This window comes from Panthera uncia, chromosome C2 (genome assembly GCF_023721935.1).
Source record: "Panthera uncia isolate 11264 chromosome C2, Puncia_PCG_1.0, whole genome shotgun sequence".
Taxonomy (NCBI): Eukaryota; Metazoa; Chordata; class Mammalia; order Carnivora; family Felidae; genus Panthera; species Panthera uncia.
The window spans coordinates 153,399,702-153,417,933 of record NC_064810.1 but is presented as its reverse complement, the minus strand read 5'-3'; the positions used below and the strand labels follow the sequence as shown (position 1 = coordinate 153,417,933).

Sequence of the window (18,232 nt, the reverse complement as noted above, 5' to 3'; positions counted from 1 at the left end):
GGTGGAGCGAACGGCGGTACGTCCTCATCCGGCACTTGCCCTTGTCGCCTGCACGGACGTGTCGCGTAGCGTGTTGAAGGTGGGAAGCCAGTGTTATAACTGGTGCGTGTATCGTACCAGTTTTAAGAACAGAAGTCACTGTGCTTTATTCCGTATATCTAGGGTGTGCGTGTGTGTGAATCTGGAAGGCTGAGCCAGAATGCCCATAGCAGTTATCTCTGAGTAATGGGATTAACACACGGTCTTTCTAGTTTCTTTGCATTTCCCCACATTGTCTAATATTTCTACCGTGGGAAGGTGTTGTTTATGTCACGTTTGAAGGATCTATTACCCAGTATAGGGTAGAGCACTACAATCCAAAATCTGACACGGTGGTTTTGTCTTTCTTATTTTGGTGGAGCGGGAGGTAGGGGCGGTGTTTTCGTGCGGAGTTGCCCTTTGGAAGATGCGAGGACTTGGGCAACGGTCGAGCTTTGGCAGTGGTTGGGCAGGGGCTCAAGCCTGCCTCGAAGGACTCGGTCGGGATCTCCTGACCCCGCCCCTTTGTTAACTTGCAGGTTGAAAACGAATACGGCAGCTACTTCACCTGTGACTACGACTACCTGCGCTTCCTGCAGCGGCGCTTCCGCGACCACCTGGGCGGTGACGTGCTTCTGTTCACCACCGACGGGGCGCACGAGAAGTTCCTGCAGTGCGGGGCGCTGCAGGGCATCTACGCCACCGTGGACTTCGGCCCAGGTCGGTGTTCGCCGTCGCAGAGAACCGCGCCCAGGCCGCGCGGGCTCGGGCGGTGGGCGGTGGGCGGTGGGCGCCGGCCGGCACCCCGGGCCGCGCGTTTGCAGTGGGTACGTTGAGTGAGATTTCCCAAATGCTCCCCGACGGATCAAACGGAGTCAGTAGTGAAGCGCCCCCCTGTGGCTCGATTTGAGTGAGGCCGATGGGCCCTTAGGGCGGGAGCTGCTAGGAGCTCCGCCCCCCGGCGGTGGCCGTGCGCTCGTCCTCCAGGTCGGCTACCGGGAGGGTGGTGTGGCCCCACCCTGGAATGCGGGGAGCCTCCCTACACGAGCGTGGTCTTTCCGTGGAACTCAACATCGTGACCCTTGCGGGCCGCGGGCGGTCGGGGAGATGCTGCAAAAAGGCCTTGCCTCACCGGTTAGGGCCGTGTCAGCTGCAGGAGGCCCAGCGAGTGCGATTCCGGGGCGGCCGGCGCGGCCCGCAGGCTCCCGGCCGTGACCAGCGTTAAGGGGGCAGCTGTCATGAAGGACAGGACACCCACAGGCAGTGTATGCTCCTGAAGGGGACCCCGGACCGGATTTGCCCGCTTTCCGTCTGTCTGTGCTAAGAAGGCCATTCCCGGACAATTGCATTTTTTGAATCAAATCTGTAGATTAGATAACAGGATTGTTTGCATGTTAACCTCCCCCGTTTTTTAAATAATCGTGTTGTGTCTATTTGAAGAATGCTCATGCTCTTCCGGGAATGTATCCTGAAGTATTTAGGGGTAAAGGGCCATCATGCCTGCAACTTATTCACAAATGGTTCAGAGAAAAGTAACTGTACTGAGAGAGAGAGAGAGAGAGAGAGAGAGAGACAAACTGATAAAACAAACGTGGCAAAATGTTAACGACTGAGGAATCTCGGTCCTTTGGGAATTCGGGTTCTTTGTTCTCTTCTCACAACTCTTGCGTAAGGTAGAAATTATTTCAAAATAAATGTCAACCTCCCCTCCCCCCCCTCCCCCCACAAAAGACCTGCCCTTCAAGCAGCATGAAGGCCCCGCTGCCTTCCTGACAGTGTAAGAGGCTCCACCCCCACGGCACGACCAGCACTGACTTTCTCTTGAGAAGGATGTATGGAAGGCTGAAGTTGCCTTTTTTATGTATTATTTTTAAAATAATTTTTAAAGTTTATTTTACGTATTTTGAGAGAACGAGCGCGAGCCGGGGGAGGGGCAGAGAGAGAGAATCCCAAGCAGGTTCCGTGCTGTGAGCACAGAGCCCGACGCAGGGCTCGATCCCACAAACCGTGAGACCGTGACCTGAGCCGAAATCGAGAGTCGAACGCCCCAGCGACTGAACCCCCCGGGCGCCCCTGAAGTTGCATTTTTAAAGAGCTCCTTCTACATTCGCAGAAAAGAAAAGAGCTGGTTTTAAGTGAATGAAGTGTTTCTAGAAACATGAGGCGTTGCTCAGAGTGTTTGGTGATGAAATAACTCGTCTACAAAGAGCTGCACAGGAAGCGGCACTCTGGTTTCCTCCTGCCCTGGCACACTTCCCATCACAGTGATGAAAAGCACGGCATCCTTGTGTCGGGAGAAACAGTTTGAAGGTTATTCTGACTTTGCTGTAGGGCTGATGTGCATGTGGGGTGAGAACACAGTGGCTCTGGCTGTGGGTCGAAGACAGACCAACGTGAGGCCAGTGTGTGTGGGGCAGGTGGGGCTTGTGGCCGCTTCATTCACGTGTGTGGGACGGGGCAGCGCCCAGGGTGAGGTCACAGGACGAGGCTCACGAGAACAGAACTGAAAGATCTGAATGCCACCCGGTGCTTAATGGTGAGACATTTACAGCCATGAGTAAATGAGATTCCACTCTTGACCAGCACATCCTCTCCCGAGGCCTGGCCTTACAGGGGGCAAGGGGTTATTTCGAGGTCTTGGCTGGTGTCATTTCCACGCCGGGTACCTGCTGTGGGAAGTGGGTCGTGAAGTTCGGGGCCGGCGTACCCTCTGCTCCGGTTAGAGAAATACGGTTCGTGCTTGTTCGTTCACTGCAGGAAGGCAGCCCACGGCCTCCGTGGGGAGAGGTTCGTCCCGTTCAGAGGGGGAAAGGAGACAGAGGGAGCAAGCCCACACACGGGCGTCTTAATGGAGTATTTTAGAAGGAGAACTTAAGAGCAAGTGGCCTGGAGTGGCTGACGATGTACAGATTCAAAATCAGCGTATGCGCCGTGGCTCAGGCATAAAAAGACAATGAGACCACATCTCTCCCTTTGCTTTGTTAATGGCCTGGCACGTAGCTGTGGCATTATCATGTGTGTGGGGGGTGCCGTGGAGGCTGCAAGGAGGTGTCTTCAAAGCAAGCCCCATCCTGTAGGGAGCATCTCGGTCAACCAGATGGGCCTCTCTGTGGAGAGAGAAGGACGCAAAATGTGCGGGGAAACCCAGGTGGAGAAGACGAGCCTGTGACGTGATCTCCTGAGACAAGGCGGTCAGGAAAGACCATAGGGACCTGCTCTGAGAAGAAGTCACGTTCCGTGATCCCCACACATCCTTCGGATGGATGGTGTGAGTCCAGCCTAAAGCTGGCTGGGGGATGTCCCAGGCCCCCTGTGGGCCAAGGGCAGGCAGGGCCTCGGGCTAAAGGTCTGTGCAGGACTCTTTTTACTTGACTTATCATTCCCACGACTGACCTTTCTTCTCCGTCTCGTAACTTCCAGATGCCAACATCACCGCTGCTTTCCAGATCCAGAGAAAGAGCGAGCCCAGAGGACCGTTGGTAAGAACGGGGGGTGAGCTGCGGGTTGAGGCAAGGTTGCTTGCAGTAACTAAGGGGGTAGGTCCTTGCCTTTTCCGGCTGGGGGCCCGTGGCCCTCTGGGCGCAGTGACAGCAGTGGCGTGGAACACAGTGGGGACAGATGTGCCTGCCCTGCCATGACTCGGGCTCCGCGCTCTTTCGTGCTCCCTCCCGCTCGGCACTGATGGCCCCTCTCACAGGGGGTGTCGTTTTCTCCATTTTCACCGAGGCTCAGGGAACACATCACTTAGCCGGGGCCGTACAGCTGGCGAGGGCCAGGGCCAGCGTCTGAGTTCAGGTCTGTGTTTCTTGAGAGCTCTTTGTGACAGAGCTTCTCCGTCTTTAGTGTGCGTGTGAATTGTGTAGGAATCTGGGTAAGACGCAGGGCCCGCGTGGGGCCCGAGCGTCGGCATTTCCGACAGGCATCCTGGGGAGCACAGGCTGAGTTCGGGGGCTTTCTGGCATGCCGCAGAGGCAGCCAGGAGGAGGAGGCGACAGGAACGTCCGGGCAGGTCCGCACAGCCCTTCAGCTTCTCCCTTGTCCGTAGTCGTCACCCTTGTTTCTCGGCACAGTTTGAGGGCTGGGGTCCTGTGCCTTCTGTGCAGCCGGCCAGGCTGCCCCCCGCCCGTGCACACAGCCTTTCCTGAACACGGTCTCTTAGCAGTGCAGAACCTGTGTTCACAGACTGGATGGAGCTGTTTCCCAAGCCCTGACACAGGCAGCCCCAGAACGCGTCCAGGTTTCTTCTTCCTTCTCCAGAAGGAAGGGCGTGGCAGGGGCGTGCTCTAGAGAGCCGTGAAGTGCCTGGGGTTTGCTTCGCAGAATACTCGGGCAGGTCCGCCTCAGCTAAAGTCAACCTGTGATCTGAAAATCCGGATGGACACAACGGGTGAACTTAGATCTGACAGTTTGGTGAAAATATTTTGCCATCGGATTCTTTTGCCCACCAAAATTTCCTGCCTTGTTCAAACTGGGGGCTGGCTAACAAAATTTTGTTGCGGGTACACCTTTTCAGGAATACCTGTATTGTTGGCACCTAAAAACTGAGTTTGGGCAGTGACCCTCATTGGTCCCCCAGCTCTGGGCTAAGCAGTACACGTACACGGCCCGCTCTGCCCATCGCTCGGTGGGGTAGATAGGGTGATGGTTCTAGAGAAGTGCCAACGTCTGAAGGTCATGAGTCTGTCCTGAGCTCCCTGTCCTTTCCTCTTTTTAGGTGAATTCTGAATTCTATACTGGCTGGTTAGACCACTGGGGCCAGCCTCACTCAACAGTGAGGACTGAAGTGGTAGCTTCCTCCCTCCATGACGTACTTGCCCATGGGGCGAATGTGAACTTGTGAGTGGTAATTTCTGGAAGGGAGGGCACCCTCCATAGCTATGGGCTCGTAGTTAAGTATGTCTGTTCTCTTGTTTCCTTGCAGGTACATGTTTATAGGTGGGACCAATTTCGCTTATTGGAATGGTAAGAGCAATTTAATGTGTTCATGGAAGCTTATGCTAGAATGTTTCTGGGGCTTGATTTGGGGGTAGGGAGTGCCTACAGACAACTTTTATTTTCTAATATATAACAATTTCCTAATATATAAGAACTGCCTACATAATTTTTAAAATCACGATAATTTTTTCTTAAGGAACAGAACTTGTCCGCTTAGAAAGCCTATTGCTTATTTATTTATTTTCAAGTTTACTTATTTTTTTTTTTTTAGTAATGGGGCTCCAACTCACAGCCCCAAGATCAAGAGACGCATGCTCTTCTGACCAAGCCAGACAGATGCCCCAGAAATCTTATTCTTTAAAAAAAATTTTTTTTTAATGTTTATTTATTTTTGAGAGAGACAGAGAACAAGCAGAGAAGGGGCAGAGAGAGAGACACAGAATCTGAAGTGGGCTCCAGGCTCCAAGCTGACAGCACAGAGCCTGATGCGGGGCTTGAACTCACAAACTGCGAGATCATGACCTAAGCCGAATCGGATGCTGAACTGACTGCGCCCCCAGGTGCCCCCCAGAAACCTTATTGTTTTAAACAAGGTAGCTGGGTAGGTCCCATAGTCTCTGGCTATAGCTTACTTGTTCATGTATTCTGCTGTGATCTATTTTCTTTTCTTTTCTTATTTTTTTTTAAACATTTTGTTTTGTTGAGATATAATTCACATACCATAAAACTCACAATTTTATGAGTCACAGTTTAGTGGTGCTTCGCATATCACAAAGTTGCATACCCATTACCACCACCTAGTTCCAAAACATTTTCACTACCCCAAAAAGAAACCCCTTATCGGAGAAATTCCCCACTCTCTCTCCTCCCGGCCCTTAGCAACCATGAGTCTATACTCTCTGTCGTTGTGAATTTCCCTATTCTGGGCGTTGCTTATAAATAGAATCATATGATATGTGGTCGGCTTTGTGTTTCACTTCTGCCCCTTAGGCAGGTTGAAAAGATGAATCTTTTCAAGGTCCATCCATGTTGTAGGATCCGTACTTTAGTTTTTTTACTGATAAATAATATTCTGTTGCCCGGATATACAACATCTTGTTTATCCAGATGTCAAATTGATGGGTATTTGAGTTGTTACCACGTTCTGGCCATTATAAATAATGTTGCTATGAACGTTAACATGTAAGTATTCATTTGAATCCCCGTTTCAGTCTTTTGGGCGTGTACCTAAGAGGGTGTTTGCTGGATAATAGGGTAACTAACTTTTAAGATCAGAGTTTGAGGAGCTGCTATACTGTTTTCAAAGTGGCTGTACCCTTTCCCATTCCTGGATGGTCTCTCCCTTTTTATCAGGAAAAACTATGAAAAATTCTCTTCACTGCCATTGATTTTTGCAGGCAAGTCATGCTATATTAGCCTTTTTCTCAGGCTCTTTCCTCACCCCTCTCCGCAGCTGCCCTTTCTCTCTGAATCACTGAGGATGCCCCCCAGTGCTGAGTTTTGGAAGCTTAATTTGGCCTGAACCTCCCAGGATCTGTCCCTAATGAACAGCTCTCTTCTGTGTGAGGTGGGATGGGCTGGCAGGCCTTGCCTACAAGTGTTACTGTTACTAGTAACTAACATCATTAGTGTCACTAATATCATCACTGTTATTAGAGGCAAGAAGGGAGATACTGCAAAACTCAGATGTCACTTCTTAAAAGATCACCGTATGCCAATTGAAGTTTTAGATCATGTCTGTGTGCCCGTCTTCTCACTAGAAACAGTTAAGATTTTGTGGCGCCTTTTTCATTCAGTAGATAAGGATTCCACCTGCTTTCCATTCGTGGAATGGTACCAAGCATCCAGTCCAGGAATGAAGACTGATATTTGGGGGGAACTTTGTAGCTCACGATACAATTTTTTTTATCTTGTACTATTTTACATAAAATGATACATTCTTCTTTTTTGAAAATTTAGATCTATAAAAACGACCACTCAGAAAATGGAAGTTGTCTTCAATCCCTTGCCTTGCTCCTGACCCTATAATAAATAACAAGTCTCTCTTCTGCCTCTGTTTTCTCAGTGAGTTCTCATAGCAGTCTCATCTAGGCCAGAGATTATGGGCCCATTTTACAGATCAGAAAAGCAGGGTGCAAAAAAAAGTCCACAGGTTTCCCGTTCAGCTGGCAGGGGATAGGACTCGAACTTGGGCCTTGGAAAGCTGGCCACTGCCCTTTGGACCACCTCTTGCATCCCAAAGCCCTTGCACCAGCTCCCAAACCAGCCCCTCCCATGTTTGTGGGCCTCTCTGACCTGCCCTAGTGCTTGGTCTCCTTGGGGACGTGGGGGAGGGCCAGTGTGTGCTTCTTTGTGGCCGCTCCTCAGGCCAGATCCCAGAGGAGCGCCGTGAGAGGGAAGGCCCCTGGCAGGGAGCTCACTGCCCGTCCTGCCCACGGGGGATGCACCTGTCCGTGCACGGGTGTGCACCCCACTCTGCCTGCGTGCATCCCCATCTGTGAGGCCTCCTGCGGGACCCAGGCCATCCTGGACTTCTCACGCGACGTGCAGAGTTGCGGAGCGGTGAGCCTTGCCGTTTCGTTTGCCTTCCCACCTTGCACTCCCTACCACGGGCAGAGGACGCTTGAGTTAGCGTGCTTTCTCTCCGACCCTGCCCTGGGGTGGTCTGAGGGCATCCAGAGAAAGATTCTGTGGGTGAAACCAGAGCAAAGACTTTGTTTTTCAGTCCATCCTTTGACCCACTGGCCAGCTTCCGTGCCTGGCTTCCCTTGGCCTGTGATTTTGTCTCTGGGAGTCACATTTGTTCGGTTCAACTTGGTGACCACTGATTGAGCTCAGCTGTGGGAGTGAGCTCTGAAGCGTAAGCTCGAGGGGCAGGCACCTGGTGTGGTGCCACTCATATAAATAGGAAGGTGGGCAAGGTGACTGCCACATTAGAGGTAGGAGAGGGGCCACAAAGGAGATGAGCTCCTTGCAACAAGGGATGTGGTTTTATGTTTCTTTGCATCTCACAGCAAAGGATGTGCTTTAATGTATGTATCCCCACAGGCAGGTGGATCTGTGGGCAGGCCACTGCCTCCAGTCAAGAAAAAGCGAGGTAAAGGAAGGACTGGGTCAGTTCGGTTGCTTAAGTGGTCCCAGTCCCTCAGACATGTAGATCTTGTGCAGAGAGAACTAATGAAACGGTGTTGGGGGGTGACCTGAGCCTCGGCCCAGCTCATCTGTCAGCTCCCCCACCAGTAGGATTCCCCCAAGGTCCAGTAGGATCCCCCAAGGTGGTGCCATCATTTACGGGCTGTGGGATCAGACCAAGGAGTTCTTACTAAGTCACAGGTGAACTGTCAGACTTTGTGCCTCCTTTGCTTAACGGTTAGATATGGTATGAGATGATCCTAAAGCAGCTTTATTCTCACACCCTTGGTTGCAAAATGCTCTCAGGAGTAGAAGAGAAAGGCCTGGCGCAGAACCTTACTAGTCCACAGGCGCCAGCATCAGCATCACCTGGGAGCCTGTTAGAGACCCCGGCTTAGTCGGTTGAGCGTCTGACTTCGTCTCACAGTTCGTGAGTTTGAGCCCTGCACTGGGCTCTGTGCTGATGGCTCGGAGCCTGGAGCCTGCTTCCGATTCTGTGTCTCCGCCCTCTCTGCCCCTCCCTCACTTGTGTGCGCGCGCGCTCTCTCTCTCTCTCTCTCTCTCTCTCAAAAATAAATAAACGTTAAAAAAACATTTTTAAAGGAAGGCAGAGTCTCAGGTCCCACCCAAGACCTGCTGACTCAGAATCCCCGGTGCGGTGGGGCTTAGGAATCTGAACAGGCTCCCCATGTTGCACGGGTACGTTTTCTACGTAGTAGCACAGGCTCGCTACCCACTAGTGCACCCAGTCTCCTGCCTGTGAACATCATCTGTGACAAGGCTGGGCCCCACTGGTCCAGACCGTACCCCTGGAACAATACTTGCAAGGCCCTTTACCTTTCTAGTCTTTGCGTACACAGTATGATCAGTGTTCATTGGTCTCTGTGGCGGGTTTTGTTCCCTGGGAAACGGACTGTGATTCCCCAGCGGGAGGTTCTTGGGGCACGTTCCAGGAGCAGCACCTTCAGAGGGTGTGGGTGGTGGCCCTGGGCAGAGGAAGAAGTTGAGCCGGGAGGGAATTCTGGAGTGGCTCGGCTGGTTCTAGAGAGAGCTCTGGAGCTGGGACACCAGGGGCTGGGTTTTTGAGCCCTCGTGGTCACTCGTTGCACATGGGCTGTCCCCCGAGGGCCAGAACCTTGGCAGGTGGCCCAGCAGAGGCCCGAGAGCAGAGGGCGCATCTGAGAGCTGTCAGCAGCCGGCCGTCCCGGGAGCTGGGGGAGTGAGGGCGTGACTTGGTCCTCTGACCGCACAGGCGTTAGAGGCCTCATGGTTACGCTTGACTCCGTGGGGTAACGTGTGTCTGCAGTCATCTCCCGTGTGGTGTCCGAGGGCATGGGAACGATCGCAGACGTGGGTCATGCCAGAAGCCTGCCGTGACTCCTTTGAGACACTGACCTCATTTTGTGGGAGCTTCAGCTCCCTGCTGGTTCAGCAGTGGTGACATCTGCTGGGGTCCCCGCTGAGGGCTCTTGCTGGGCGAATGGGCGGGGACGGTGCCTTATAGGCTCTAAGGTGCTTGTGAAGGGAAGGGCCACCTGCTGGAAGAAACGCGTTTCTCTAAACCTTGCCTCCTCAGGGCCACCTCTGTGTCATTTGACAGTGGGTTCTAATGTGCCCTTTATGTTCTCCCCCGACAACAACCCTGAGCCCAGAAATCCCAAAGAACTTGTCCCGGGGGGGAGGGCCCTCAGTAGTTAACGGTGGCATGTTTTTGTCTTCCAGGGGCTAACATCCCCTACCAACCACAGCCCACCAGCTACGACTATGACGCCCCACTGAGCGAGGCAGGGGACCTCACTGACAAGTATTTTGCTCTGCGGGACGTTATCCGGAAGGTGGGTGCCTGGTCCGGGCCGCGGTGAGTAGGGCTTGGATACAGCCTGCTTTAGATGCGTTGTGCTCTGTAGATGAGTCCCTGGAGCCCTTGTGCTTAAAAGGGTGTATGGAGGGGAGGCCTCAGGTGGATTTGGTTGGCCTTGGGTCTTGACCCCCACCTGATTAAGAGCGAGCCTGTGAGCACGTTACTTCACTCGTCTATTCTTTGTGAAACTGGGACAGTAGCACCTCATTGCATCATAAGGATCGAAAAGGACATCTGTGGGGCCCCTGGGCGGCTCAGTCTGTCGAGTGGCCGACTCCGGCTCAGGTCACGTTCTTGAGGTTCGTGAGTTCGAGCCTGCTGCTGTCAGCGCGGAGCCTGCTTGGAATCCTCTGTCCCCCCGCCTCTCTCTCTTCTCCTCCCCTGCTTGCGCTCTCTCTCAAAAATAAATAAACAGTAAAACACAAAAAAGACCATCCATAAGGCATCCGGTATAGGCCTGGCACGTGTGTTGTCCGACAACTGGTGGCCGTTCCAACTGTTTGTGCTGAAGGTAAGAAGATGTGTGTCCACGTAAGTAGCTGAAGCACGTAGGAGAGAAAATCCGCAGGCTTTGTGAAGCATGGTGCAAAGGTGAGCTATCAACAGCGCCTCCGTTCTTCATCTGGGGCAAGTAAGTGCCACTTCCGTTTGGCCTGCCAGCTGAACGCTCAGTCCTGCTAACAGTTGTGACCTTTTGAGGCATCTAAAGCACCCAGGTGGGGTTTCCTGTCTCTGCTGTGGGTGTAAAAAAAAAAAAACAAAACCACAATTTTTCTGCTCAGTCACCTGAGTTCTGAAGTTAAAAAACAAAAGGTTTTCTGCCTATAAATGGTATGGACCTTTTTTTGGTTTAAGGATGCCTTAGTCTTAATTTAAGCCTACGTGTACAAATTCATCTTGTGAAGTACTTTAAGCACATTGAAAAATGTGATCAATACTTAACTCCTCTAAGAATTTGCCCACTTCGCCTGAATTTTCAGATTTACGGTTGAAATGTTGCACTCGCTACTTTTTACTATGGGTTTCGTCTTCGCAGAGTTCATAGCGATGACTCCCCAGTTCTCTCCTGTATGTTCGTTCTGTTTCAAAGCTCCTTGTGCCTCTCTTTGGCATTTCCTTCCTTTATTTGAAACTTAGCTTTGTAATTCAGCCTTTCTTCTTTCCTAATATAAATATTCAAGGTTATGTATTTCCTTCAGTTTCCTCTATAGCTCCTTCTTCTAAGTGTTGATATGTAACATACTTACTATAGTTTGCTTCTAATGATGCCTGTTTGGATTTCTCTTTGGCCCTAGAAATGTTCAGAAGTCATTCAGAAGTAGCAATTATTAACATAATTATTTTTATAATTTGTTGGTTTATAACATATTTGCATTCTGGGTAGAGAGCATGGTCTGTATGATGTGAATCCCTTGAAATATGTCAAACCGAGTCCTGGAGCCTGGCATGTATCAATATGAGTCAATGTTCCATGTGTTCTTTTTTTTTTTTTTTTTTTTTTATTTATTTTCGGGACAGAGAGAGACAGAGCATGAACGGGGGAGGGTCAGAGAGAGAGGGAGACACAGAATCGGAAACAGGCTCCAGGCTCCGAGCCATCAGCCCAGAGCCTGACGCGGGGCTCGAACTCACGGACCGCGAGATCGCGACCTGGCTGAAGTCGGACGCTTAACCGACTGCGCCACCCAGGCGCCCCCCATGTGTTCTTGAAAAGACTGTATGTTTAGGGGGCGCCTGGCTGGCTCAGTCGTTCGAGCATTTCTTGATTTCTGCTCAGGTCATGATCCCAGGGTCGTGGATTGAGGGCCATGTTGGGCTTCACACTGAGCATGGAACCTGCTTAGGATTCTCTCTGTCTCTCCCTCTGTCCCTCTCCCCTGCTCGCATGCTCTCTTTCTAAAATAAAAGAATAAAAATTTTTTTTAAAAAAAGACTATGTTTTTAAAAATTTTTTAATGTTTATATTAAAGAGAGAGAGAGACAGAATGTGAGCAGGAGAGGGGCAGAGAGAGGGGGAGACACAGAATCTGAAGCAGGCTCCAGGCTCTGAGCTATCTGCACAGGGCCTGACTCAGGGCTTGAACTCATGAACCATGAGATCATGACCTGAGCCGAAGTCAGACGCTTAATCGACTGAGCCACCCAGGCGCCTCAAGACTATATGTTTTATAATTGTTGGATATCATCTATATACGTGTTCCTTAGGTTAAGCTTATTAATGGTGCTGCTGATATCTTTGATATCCTTCCTGGCTTTTTATCCATGTATTCTATTATTTGTTAAAGGATTGTGTTTCTCTTTGTAATTGTGTATTAGAATTAGGAATGCAAATTGAGAATGAAATCTTTCAGTATCATTTATTTAGTATCATCATGTACGTAGCCCTGTATCTCTAATAATGCTTTTTACCTTCAAGTTTTTTTTTTGTCTGATACTAATGCATTTTTTCGGTTAATATTTACTGCTATATCTTTCACAATACTTTAATTTCAACCTTTGAATATCTTTTTTTTAACATGTCCCTCGTTAACAAGATATAACTGGATTGTTGAAAAATCTAGTTTAAACATTTTTTTGTCTTCTAATTGGTACATTCATTTATGCTCATTCATTATGATTCTTGATATACATTGATTATTTTCAACTGTCTTACTTGACAATAATCTATTTGTTCACCTTTTTTTTTTTAAAGAATTTTTGATGTTTATTTTTGAGGACAGAGGGAGACAGAGCACAAGCAAGAGAGGCGCAGAGAGTGAGGAAGACAGAATCCGAAGCGGGCTCCAGGCTCTGAGCTGTCGGCACAGAGCCCGACGTGGGGCTCAAATTCACACACCACGAGATCATGACCTGAGCCGAAGCCAGTCGCTCAACCGACTGAGCCACCCGGCACTGTGTCTCACATCAAGCCCAGTTACATCCCTTGTGACTTACATGTTTTATTAACGCCATGTTTTTTAGTGCCCTTAGGTTTAGAGTTGATGTATTTTCATCCTTTCTTTTAAAAAATCCCATGAGGCATTGTAATTGTATTAGACACTATTTGACTTGACCCACATTGTTTGTTTATTCACAAGTAATTCCACAAATGTTTGGCAAGGTCCCTCTATATGCCAGGTATGGTTGTAGCTGTTTGGTATATATAAGGCTTCCTTGAGAAGGTAAAGCTGGAGTGAAGACTTCAAGGTGGTAGGGCAGCCATGTGGGACATCCGGGTGAGAGCATGCGAATGGAATGTCACCAGTGAAAAGGTGGCCATGTGCATGGCATTTCATGTACAAATTGTACCTGTGTTTCTTCTGTGTACTACCTGTGCGGGTTCCTTCCCCGTTTCTCTGCCTATTTGTTTTCTGTGTAATTTGCAAGAGTTCTATTGTGGCATTTTTACCAGTTTGGGGGGTTTCTTCAGTGTTTTTTTTTTTTCCTGCAAAAAACAGTCCTGAGTTATTATATAGTCAAATGTTTCACTTCTCTCTCTTTTTTTTTAAATTTTTCTTTAATGTTTATTTTTAAAGGAGAGAGAGTGTGTGAGTGGTGAGTGGGGGAGGGGCGGGGGGGTGGAGGGAGAGGGAGACACAGAATCCAAAGCAGGCTCCAGGCTCTGAGCTGTCAGCACAGAGTCCGACGCGGGGCTCGAACCCACAAACTGAGATCATGACCTGAGCTGAAATTGGACACTCAACCGACGGAGCCAACCAGGCGCGCCTCATGGCTGCTTCCCTAGCCTAGTAGTAGAAATAAATTCCTGTGGGGTGCTTACAGTTTTTATGACTTCACGTTTTATGTTCAAATATCGATGTACGTGGAATTGCCAGTTTTGCTGTTGGGAGTGAGGCTGGGATTCAGCTTTATTCATCTCTTAAGTTACCAGCCGGTTAAAGTATTTGGGTCTGTTTTCAGATTCTTTTATGTTACTGAATTTTTTTTCTCCTTTCCCAACACCAAACTGCTTTAATTGTTATTTGTACTATGTTTTATTATCACCTGGGAGGACTTGTCTTCCATGTTTAGTCTTTCAAAATTTCCCTGGCTACTCTGTAAGTTTATCTTCCACATACGCTTTGGTATTATTTTATCAACTTCAAAAAACAAAACAAAACCCCAGGAAACCTATTGATATTTTGACTCATTTTGTATTAAATTTGTGTATCAAATTAGGGGTGAAATTTATGACATGGAGTCTTAGCCAAGAAAAGTTCCTTCTCCCTCTCTTCAAGTCTTTTCTGATGTCCATCTTGTTTTAAATTTTCTTAAGATAATCCTTGTCCATTCCTTAATATGCTTATTCCCAAATATCCTGTTTTTTTAGATACTCGTAAAATGAGTCTTTCATTCCTTAATATAGTTATTAGATATATTTTTCTTTAAAATATGAAATATTCACAACAATTTTAAGTGTATAAAATAATGTTGCAAACACCCATGTACCCAGTACCTAGATTTAACCCAGGTTATCTCTGTGCCCCTCCCCCGCATCCATTCATTCTCTCCCTCTCTCTCAGTCAAAATAAATACACTTAAAAAAATAAATACATAAAGTCCGCCATTCAGTGGTTTTTTGGCATCTTACATTATTAACTTTTTAAAATTATGATAAAGTATATAGAACATAAAGTTTGCCATTTTAACCATTTTTAAGTGTATGATCGATCCAGTGGCTTTAATTACATTCATAATGTTGTGTAACCATCACCACTGTCTATTTTCAAAATCTTTTCATCACCCCAAACAGAAACTCTGTAACTATTAAGAAATAAGAGGGGCGCCTGGGTGGCTCGGTTGGGCATCCAACTTCGGCTTAGGTCGTGATCTCCCAGCTTGCGAGTTCAAGCCCTGTGTCGGGCTCTGTGCCGACAGCTCAGAGTCTGGAGCCTGCCTCAAATGGGCTCTCTCTGCCCCTCCCCCACTCACGCTCTGTCTCTCAAAAATAAACATTAAAAAATTAAAAAACAACAAAAAAAGGAAGGACTCGCCAGTGTCCTCTCCTCGCAGCTGCTGTAACCTCTACTCTACTTTTAGCCTCTGTAAGGTTGCCTGTCCTCGATATTTCATAGAAATGGAACCATACAATATTTTCCTTTTGTGTCTGACTTATTTCACTTACCATAATTTTTTCATGGTTCCTCCACGTTGTAACATGTATCAGAACTTCACTCCTTTTTCTGGCTAAGTAATATTCCACGCATGGATAGACCACATGTTGTTTAACTGTTCATCTCATTTGTCTCTTGCTGGATACGTGGGTTGTTTTCCATCTTTTGGTATGTATGTATGTATGTATGTATGTATGTATTTATTTATTTATTTATTTATTTATTTTTGAGAGAGAGAGAGAGACAGAGAGAGAGACAGACAGAGACAGAGTGTGAGCAGGGGAGGGGCAGAGAGAGAGGGAGACACAGAATCCAAAGCAGGCTCCAGGCTCTGAGCTGATAGCACAGAGCCTGATGCGGGCTCAGACTCACAGACTGCAAGATCATGACCTGAGCCAAAGTCAGACGCCCAACTGACTGAGCCACTCCGGCGCCCCCCCTCTTTTTTTTGGCTGTTTTGTTTTAAAGTTTATTTATTTTGAGAGCGAAGGAGAGAGAGTGCGCATGCGTGGGCACGAGTAGGGGAGGGGCGCTGAGGAGAGAGAGACTCCCAAGCAAGCTCCACTGTCAGTGCAGAGCCCGATGCAGGGCTCGAACTCAGGAACTGTGAGATATCATGACCTGAGCTGAAACCGAGAGTCGGATGCGTAATCGACTGAGCCACCCAGGCGCCCCATCTTTTGGCTGTTTTGCATAATACTGCCTGGGGCATCAGGGCACTGGTATCTGCTCAAGTCTGCTTTCCGTTCCTTCGGTTATTTACCCAGCAGTGGCGTTGCTGGTGGGTTTACTTTTAGAATAGTTTTCTTTCCGAAATAGTGAGCCCTTGATGCCTTATCGTCGAATATTAAAACATATTTACTGTGCTTTTTTATGTAAAACATCACCTTATATTTGATCTCACATTTTTATTCTCCTATATTTCTAGCTCCCTCTTTCTGCCCCTCCCTCCACCCCGGCAACGCTCCCCCCACACTTTTCCTGACTCTCCCTGGCTCTTCTGATTGATGGTCGCTAGAGCTGTTCACCATCACCCGCCAGTCCCCTCTCTGCTGCAGTTCGAGGGCCCCTGCTCTACAGACCACCTGGCCAGGACGGCTAGGACCATTCTGACTGTCATACTCTGGCCCTTTGCAAACATGCACCGTGCATTTCAGTGGCCTGGCTGGAAGGGGGACCTGTGTTCCAGTCAACTGGACTTTTAACAATCTCCAGTTCCCTTTTGGCTCCCTGATCTCTCTCCATTGTAAGCTATCGCTACTACAGTCTCTCCTTAATGGACAGGTGATATTATCACCAAGAACATTAATGCTATTGCACATGCCCTCTTAAGGAATGTGAAGAAAGCGATACAGTCAGATACGAATGTCACAAAGGGTATTGGATAAGGCAACAAAAATGAATGTGTATTTTTTAAAATTTATTATTTTTTAGTAATCTCTACACCTGACATGGGGCTCAAACTCACAACCCCAAGATCAAGAGGCACGTGCTCCCCCAACCGAGCCAGCCAGGTGCCCCAAAAGTGTATTTAAATGAGTAAAAAAAAAAAAAAAATCATGACAAATTTAAGAATTTTAAGGATTAAAATAATCGCAAATGTCACAAAATTCCAAAGCATACTTTGAATTTATTAACTGAAACACACCTGCTATCCTTCTGGTTTTTGTCTCTGTTTTGTTTGTACTCTTTTTCTCTAGAGAGAGAATGGAAATCTTTCTCTTTAGCGTGGCTTATTGAAATTTGTTTTTTAGAATGTACTGAGCGTTTTTTTTTTATCTTATTTTTTTATTTTTTAAAATTTACATCCAAGTTAGCATACAGTGCAACAATGATTTCAGGAGCAGATTCCTTAGTGCCCCTGACCCATTGAGCCCATCCCTCCTCCCACAACCCCTCCAGTAACCCTCAGTTTGTTCTCCATATGAGTCTCTTCTGTTTTGTCCCCCTCCCTGTGTTTATATTATTTTTTTTCTCTTCCCTTATGTTTATCTGTTTTGTCTCTTAAAGTCCTCATATGAATGAATTCATTTGATTCTCTGACTAATTTCACTTAGCATAATACCCTCCAGTTCCATCCACGTAGTTGCAAATGGCAAGATTTCATTCTTTTTGATTGCCGAGTAATACTCCACTGAATATATATATATATACACCACATCTTCTGTATCCATTCATCCCTCGATGGACATGTGGGCTCTTTCCATACTTTGGCTATTGTTGATAGGGCTGCTATCAACATGGGGGTGCATGTGTCCCTTCGAAACAGCACACCTGGATCCCTCGGATAAATGCCTAGTAGTGCAACTGCTGGGTCGTAGGGTAGTTCTATGTTTAGCTTTTTGAGGAACCTCCATACCGTTTTCCAGCGTGGCTGCACCAGTTTGCATTCCCACATACTGAGAGTTTAGAAGACAAAAAGTTTCACATTTTGTTTCTGATAAAGTTATATACATATTTAAGATTATTATCAAAATTGAGGCAATCTCTCTCCAGTTCTTTCATATATGAGCTTGAGAATTTGGAGAAATTTCTACAGCCAGGTCCTGGCCCCAGACATTTGAAACCTTGTGTCTCTTCTACAACCATCCAGTGATGTGCACTGAGTCAGCCTGTTGGGTGTGGGGAATGATCTGTTAGTGATAGTGTATCCAGCCACGGAAGTGACAACGAACTATGTAGATGTATCCAACACCCAAATTAAACAAACCCCGCCTCAGCCCTCCCTGGGGTGCATCCCAGAGATGCCTGTGGCGAACTCCAAAGCCTCCTGACTTGTGACACAAGGAAGCTGGCGCAGAAAGAGACAAGGGTCTTAGCCTGTGGCGGTTAAATTAGATGACTTCTGCAAGTTTTACAAAAACCCGTGACCATGTGAACGCACTGCTGGGACCCTCCCCGGGGACGTTTCCGGACGCAGGAAATGAGCTAGGAGGCTGCTGACATAACCTAGAAATGAGATGGTGGTGGGGGCGGCGGGGCGTGGAGAGGAAGCAATAGATTTGAAAAATGTTTCGGGGGTACAATCGGTCGGATTCGGTGACTGCCCGCGTGCAGGTGTGAGGAAGCGTGACGAGGCACTGATTTGTCTCGGTTTACAGCTTTTGGTCCGATACCCGGATGGGTGTTGTGGTCAGCAACAACCATGGAGGACTGCAGGGAAGGCACGGGCCAGGAAGCGGAAGGGGGAAGG

The 18,232-nt window shown here is 48.2% G+C and overlaps 1 protein-coding gene across 2 annotated transcripts in view; it reads left to right on the top strand.

Moving 5' to 3' along the window:
* The window catches only part of GLB1 (galactosidase beta 1), a 113,911-nt gene that overhangs the window by 31,238 nt on the left and 64,441 nt on the right, over positions 1-18,232 (top strand). For both annotated transcript variants that reach the window (XM_049629065.1, XM_049629063.1), the window contains exons 6-10: positions 558-738; positions 3,439-3,497; positions 4,733-4,854; positions 4,940-4,980; positions 9,808-9,920. In XM_049629065.1, the coding sequence (XP_049485022.1) occupies positions 558-738; positions 3,439-3,497; positions 4,733-4,854; positions 4,940-4,980; positions 9,808-9,920 (516 nt within the window). The remainder of the gene's footprint in view (positions 1-557; positions 739-3,438; positions 3,498-4,732; positions 4,855-4,939; positions 4,981-9,807; positions 9,921-18,232) is intronic.